General features: G+C 42.5%; 1 protein-coding gene across 1 annotated transcript in view; it reads right to left on the bottom strand.

Moving 5' to 3' along the window:
- Window positions 1-464: 464 nt before the first annotated feature.
- LOC112227031 (choline transporter-like protein 5-A) overlaps window positions 465-6,000 on the bottom strand; it is a 59,215-nt gene continuing 53,679 nt past the window's right edge. Inside the window, exons 10-22 of the mRNA XM_042308098.1 lie at window positions 5,715-5,827; window positions 5,445-5,576; window positions 5,090-5,189; window positions 4,888-4,980; window positions 4,571-4,658; window positions 4,190-4,452; window positions 3,914-4,008; window positions 3,718-3,821; window positions 3,469-3,542; window positions 3,301-3,371; window positions 3,047-3,135; window positions 2,870-2,954; window positions 465-2,574 (exon numbers count right to left, since the gene is read on the bottom strand). Coding sequence (XP_042164032.1) covers window positions 2,480-2,574; window positions 2,870-2,954; window positions 3,047-3,135; window positions 3,301-3,371; window positions 3,469-3,542; window positions 3,718-3,821; window positions 3,914-4,008; window positions 4,190-4,452; window positions 4,571-4,658; window positions 4,888-4,980; window positions 5,090-5,189; window positions 5,445-5,576; window positions 5,715-5,827 — 1,402 coding nt within the window. The 3' untranslated portion in view covers window positions 465-2,479. The remainder of the gene's footprint in view (window positions 2,575-2,869; window positions 2,955-3,046; window positions 3,136-3,300; window positions 3,372-3,468; window positions 3,543-3,717; window positions 3,822-3,913; window positions 4,009-4,189; window positions 4,453-4,570; window positions 4,659-4,887; window positions 4,981-5,089; window positions 5,190-5,444; window positions 5,577-5,714; window positions 5,828-6,000) is intronic.

Below are 6,000 nucleotides of genomic sequence, written 5' to 3'. Positions count from 1 at the left end.
CTTGTCAGAATTTCCATAATCTTTGGTTGTACTCTTGATCCAGCACTGGAAATAAGGGGGTGATTCAATCCGGATCGAGGAAGTTCAGCTCTACAGCTGGGATGAAATTTAAAGGCAATGTTCCCACTTTAGTGGAGATTGCATTCATGGTAAATGCTGCATATTTTGGCTCAATCGTAAATTACCTTAACATTTCTATAGGAGAATCTGTAACGCCTTCTGCTTCAGCGTTTCAGATTGAATAGAGCCCTCAGAGTTGAAAAGAAACTCAAAATGAGGAAGAATAGACGGGTAATTGGGATTTATGGATTCTACAGTGATTTTTTTTACCTGCAATAGCCTACAGTTTTACCTGCAATAGCTGTAGCTTTGCACAATATTTCAATATTGCCCATGTTTTCACACTGTAGAAATTGTTGGTGTAAACGCATTACATGGCACATCAAATGCTGTAAATCACATGGAACTATTCAAATGTATTTTATTTATAAAGGTCACTTCACATTCTCATTGACTAAATTTTACAAAAGAAAATCCCAAATTAAATATACATTAAATATTCATCCCAAAATGTAGAAAAGAGCATGTACATGTAATTGACATTATAAAAACATAGCACTTTTTTCATCTGTACTACCACTGAAGTACAAATTCTACCAAAATGACATTGACATCCTTCTATTGCCAAGAGTCTAAAAAGGTGTTTAGCCTAAAGTAAAAGCCTCCATTATCAACAAGCTAGGCACATTAACTAGAACCTGCAATTAAGTCGTACATGAAACCTTATGCTCAGCTAGGTAAACAGCATTTATTTTTCAATGGATCTTAAATTGCAGTGACACAGACTTATCTGAATCTCCACAGGATCTGCCTTAGCCTTCTGTTTAATATAGTGGATGCTTTCGATCAGTGTTTTGTACACATTCTCTGTATTTGATAGTCTCCCCAAGTATTTGCCAGAACTGGGGTGGTCATCCAGGTAAAATGAAAAAAAATCTGCACTTCAGACAACTGTAATCCACCATACAGCAACCAAAACTAGGCATAGGGATTTTTGTTTGCTTGCAGGTTTTCCTATCACACAACATACAGTATGTCTGGATTATGGAGAGTAGTCCATTGGCTAGGGAGTAACACCATCCAGTTGTAATGAGATCCTATCAGGACCAAGAGATGACATGACTTCAAAATCAAATCCTGATTTGAAAGTGAAACCATCCGGTTTTGACGAAGTTGAAACAATAGGATTCAATATTCATACAGTAGGACAGGAGCATATGAGATATACAGAAGCCCTTATTCGGAACAGCTAGTCCCTCCAAACATACATCAAAGGAGGTTGGTGGCACCTTAATTGGGGAGAACGGGCTCGTGGTAATGACTGGAGCGGATCAGTGGAATGGTATCAAATACATCAAATACATGGTTTCCAGGTGTTTGATGCCATTCCATTTGCTCCGTTCCGGACATTATTAGGAGCCATTCTCCCCTCAGCAGCCTCCACTAACATACATGTACAGTGTAGTATCACACACACACACAATACAGGCTACCCGTGCTGTACCTGAGCCAATTTGTGGGTGTAAAGGTGACCACAGTTTCACGTTTTGACCGCAAACTGCACTGTTGACTGCAGTAGTGTGACAGGGTCAAATTTCTCATGATTGTCCTTGACACTGTTGTTGCTTAGCCTTTAGTGGCTAAGTATTTGGAACTCCATTAGAAATGAATATTGACTTTGAGTAGCATAAATCAACTAGTTTGAGCATTAGCTAAAAGACAAAGTCCGCAGAACAAGTGTTGGTCAGACTACAATTTAGGGTTCTGTCAGAGTCTGCTGCACTTTTCTTTGCATTAAGGTCCCTTGTTCATGTAAACTACAGTTACAGTACAGCTGCTGCGGATGAATGAAGATGGTAGGGACAATAGTAGTGTCCTGCAGGTTGGATATGCATAGACTCTGATGTGTTTGGAGCAAACCAGAAGTCTCTAAATCTCTCTCTCACTGCACCAGAGAGTTACGAGTTTGTTGGATTATCTGAAGTCACAGTGAAGTTTGACCACCTGACCTTGTTCCAAAAGAGTTGCTGCCTGCAAATTCCTAGTCTTGAGGTAAGGCAGTAGCAAAGTCTTCATGCTTAATAGTCACACTATTAGTCTCATTGTCCATGTCCTGTACTTCTAATAATTATTTGAATGATCACAAATGTCATAGTCAATGTAAGAGTTCTTAAGAGGTGTCTCAGAGTCCCTCAAAATCACAGTCAGTGTTCATTCTGAAGAGTTGAGAAGGTTCTTGAGTTGCAATAGTCACAGCCAGTGGTCTCATCGTCCATTAGAGACTGATATTACTTGCTAGCTGATAGACAGCATAGTGTAGGTAGCTAGTGTTCAGCTCTGTTCCGTTGAGTTTAAAGCATGCTAAATATCTCAGAAGAGTAAAGCTATTAGTTTGTAGGACAGTTTTGTTTTGTGTCCCTCAGTGGTGGTCAGTTTTTCTCAGAATACTGTGAAGCCCAGCGGACATGAGGAAAGGCTTCTCAGAGCTCCCATCATTCCTCTCCAAGTCCTCACCTGGAGGGGTGTATGGGAGGAGTGGAGAAAGGGAGAGGAGAGAGGGGTTAGAGGTGCTCAGATCAAATGTGAAGCAAGTGAACAGCCATGGTGGTTTTTACAGTTGTAAAGCAGCCAAAGCATTGATATTGGGATCGACTGAATAGCCAATCAAAGATGCCAGAGGTCAGAATGAGAGCAGGCGTATTCTTTCAGATGTGATTTTTTTTTTGCATTCAACCGTAATGAATCATCAACCAATACCACCGTGTTTTGGAAGCATATCTATGAAGAGGAATACAAAAGTTGTACTTACAGAAACACAGAAACAGTGTGTCTACACACATTGCATATACACTGAAGAATCCATGAGCGATCAAATAGGACCCGAATATCACCGTCTGCCAATGAGAAGACACGATAATACACTATCAATACCCAGCTGAATGTAGGATATACCCACTGCTATACCCTTTCTATTTGGGCCTCTTACCAGTAACGGTACCCAGTAGTAATGCAAGGTTGGCACTTCTTCCTGAAAGATGGGCATTTTGTGTGTGAAGAAAAAGAAGGCTATGACGCCTGCAACACACAAACAACATTGTAAATACCCACAGATACGCTTCATCAAATATTTATACCTTTAACTGATTTCAGTCAAAGAAAATATAAATTCTCTTAATAACCTTAGACTAAAACGGTTAGAAGTCACAAGAACAAAAATATATGTTTTTTGCAATGACTCACCTACACTCCCTGCTATTAGCACTTTCCCCAGGAACAGTAGGAAGTCAGTCACTCTGTCCAGCACCGCCACCCTGCAGTAGAGAGGGGGGAACCCGGTGAGGTTAGCTCAGTAAGGTGCCACCAACTGGGTAGCCTAACAATCCAGCCCCTGGCTTCAGAGGGCCTTACCTGACTACGTTTCTCATCAGTAGGCAGAAGGCATCTCGAGCTGACATGCAGAAGCCCTTCCCATATATCGCAATCTAGAGTGAACACACAGACCATGGTACCATATTGAGTTACACTATAGCCTACAATTGAGTTGTGCGGTCATATTCAGCTACCCCTGACTCTGTCGCTAAATTAGCACCACTTCACACTGAGGAACAACTATGTAAGTGTCAGTGCATATAGACGCCCACAAACCACCATACTCACCATAATGTAAGCATTTCTGTTCATGAATTTGACGAAGCGCTCTAGACACCAGAAACAGCATTTGAGGCAGCAGAGCACGAAGCGTGCTGCCACGTTATTGGCACCTGAACACAGACCATTAGTGACGAGTTACTCCAGTCACATTCAGGACTAGATGATGTAATACTGTACTATACTGTCCTAAAGCCAAACTCACCTTTGAGTTTAGAATCTAGATACTCCAGGATAATTCGGGCCATCTGAACCACGGCCAGAATTAGAGCACCAAACGCAAGTGAGCCTGTGTGATACCTGTAACCCAGATGATCACACACGCACATCTGCTTTAGTCAGTCTATCATTAATAAAAATCATCAACTCCCAAACCCTCTAAACACATGGTTCAAACAACTCCTGAGCCCTAATGAAAGTCACTTTTCCAGTAATCCTGCTAATCAACTGTATTTGTAGTCTGGTATGGAAGGCTCCTTACCGTATGGCCCTGCTAAATGAAGAGAACAGGGGACAGGGGGGGATGTCCTGGGGCTTCCTCCGGGCCCAGTAGTAGGAAGCGAAGGCCCCAGCCAGGGTACACTGTCCCAGGGCGATGGTGAAGTTGACCAGCCACAGGAAGATGAGCAGGTTGGACAGCTGGAGGATGAAGAGGTAGCGGTGGTAGGGCGTCTCCCCGCCGTAGAACGCAAATGTACACTGGGCTCCCGGACATGCCTTAGACACGTTGGTCTTGTTGAACGTCTGAGATGGAAATAGTGAAAATACCGGATTACCATCCATGCAAATCTGGGGTACTCAACCCGAGTTTCTGTGTGTGTCTGCAGGATACTTAGATTGAGTGGAGAAAAAGGGGACTTACCTCAGGATTACATGTCTTGTTTGCGTACATGCAGTTGGATTCAGCAGCCATTACTTTATAGATGGCATCTCCAGAGGAGGCCAGGAATCTGGGTGTAATGCTGATTAAGGTTAAAAAAAATTGCTCTTGTACAACAATACACAATAGAACACCACTTTCTTCAATTAATTCTGTGTCTCTGTACTCCATAAGGCATTCAATAAAACAACTGTATAGCATCTGGGAGTTGATGGTTATCATGAACGGCACGCTAAACAAAGAAATGCAAAAACAGCGCCCTCGAGTGGAGAAATACCACACCAGTAAGAGTAAGATACACAGAGGTGACGGCAAAATAGGAGCTGCAGACGGCCAGCAGCAGGAAAGTGATGATTGGGTAGAAGAGTGTTGACATGATGTAGCCGACGGCCCTAGAGACCAGAGGCACAAGAAGAACATCAGTCATTGAAAATATACTCTTGAACTAAATGAAGAAATAAAGTGAGAGCACGTGGAAACTGTTACTATTAGTTGACTTACTTGCTTCCCTCTCTCAGTAGAGCGATGGCCACCCGTACTCTCCTCCTCAGGAAGATAAGAATGATCAGGATAGAGGCTTCTATGGTACCCAGAGCTATCACTAACAGAGAGAGTGGGGAGGAGAGACAGCAGAAAGTTAGAGAGTCTGAGCCAAACCATAGTATCAATCCTAACCAAACATTTTCTCAATTTGTAATGTGTAAAGTAAATGAAAGAATGTATTACAGAACAACCATATACTTTGAGAAATGTTTTACTTTTAATGAAACTGGTCATCAGCCTACATGCTTTGAAAGAGACTCAGCCCTGAGACAAAGCTGAGAGAGAGATCGTCATGAGAAAGGTGATGACTCACAGAAGATGAGCCATGTCTGGCTGAGCTGCAGGTAAACCATGACATCTGTCTGGAAGCCGATGTCTACGATGGTCACATCTGCCCCGGGCTGCTGCCTCAGCAGGGAGAACTCCAGGTAACAGTGCCATATTCCTACAGAGAAGACACTGGTAACACACACGGCTACGCACGCACGTACGTACATATGTACAATTGCACACATTCACACACCCGCTTAAACACGCACGCAAGCAAACAGGTAGATACACACAGGCACACACACATACTGACCATATGCAATGACCAGTATGACTGCAATGATGGTGAACCAGAGGAGGAGTCCGGCAGTGAAACGTAGCAGCAGGATGAAGATCAGACTGACCACCAGAGCCATCACCAGACCTCTGGAAATATAATACACAGTACACTCTCTAAATATAGCATTTTACAGTACCGTAAAAGTACCATACAGAACAATTCATTGTCCCTTATAATAACTCAAACCAGTGTATCTCTGCCAGTAAGAGTTCACACATGAAAAAGTACTATAAATACTATAGTATTACCCATCAGGGTT

This window comes from Oncorhynchus tshawytscha, linkage group LG28 (assembly GCF_018296145.1).
Source record: "Oncorhynchus tshawytscha isolate Ot180627B linkage group LG28, Otsh_v2.0, whole genome shotgun sequence".
NCBI classification, from domain to species: Eukaryota; Metazoa; Chordata; class Actinopteri; order Salmoniformes; family Salmonidae; genus Oncorhynchus; species Oncorhynchus tshawytscha.
The sequence above is the reverse complement of the archived record's forward strand: the minus strand, read 5'-3'. Positions and strand labels throughout refer to the sequence as shown.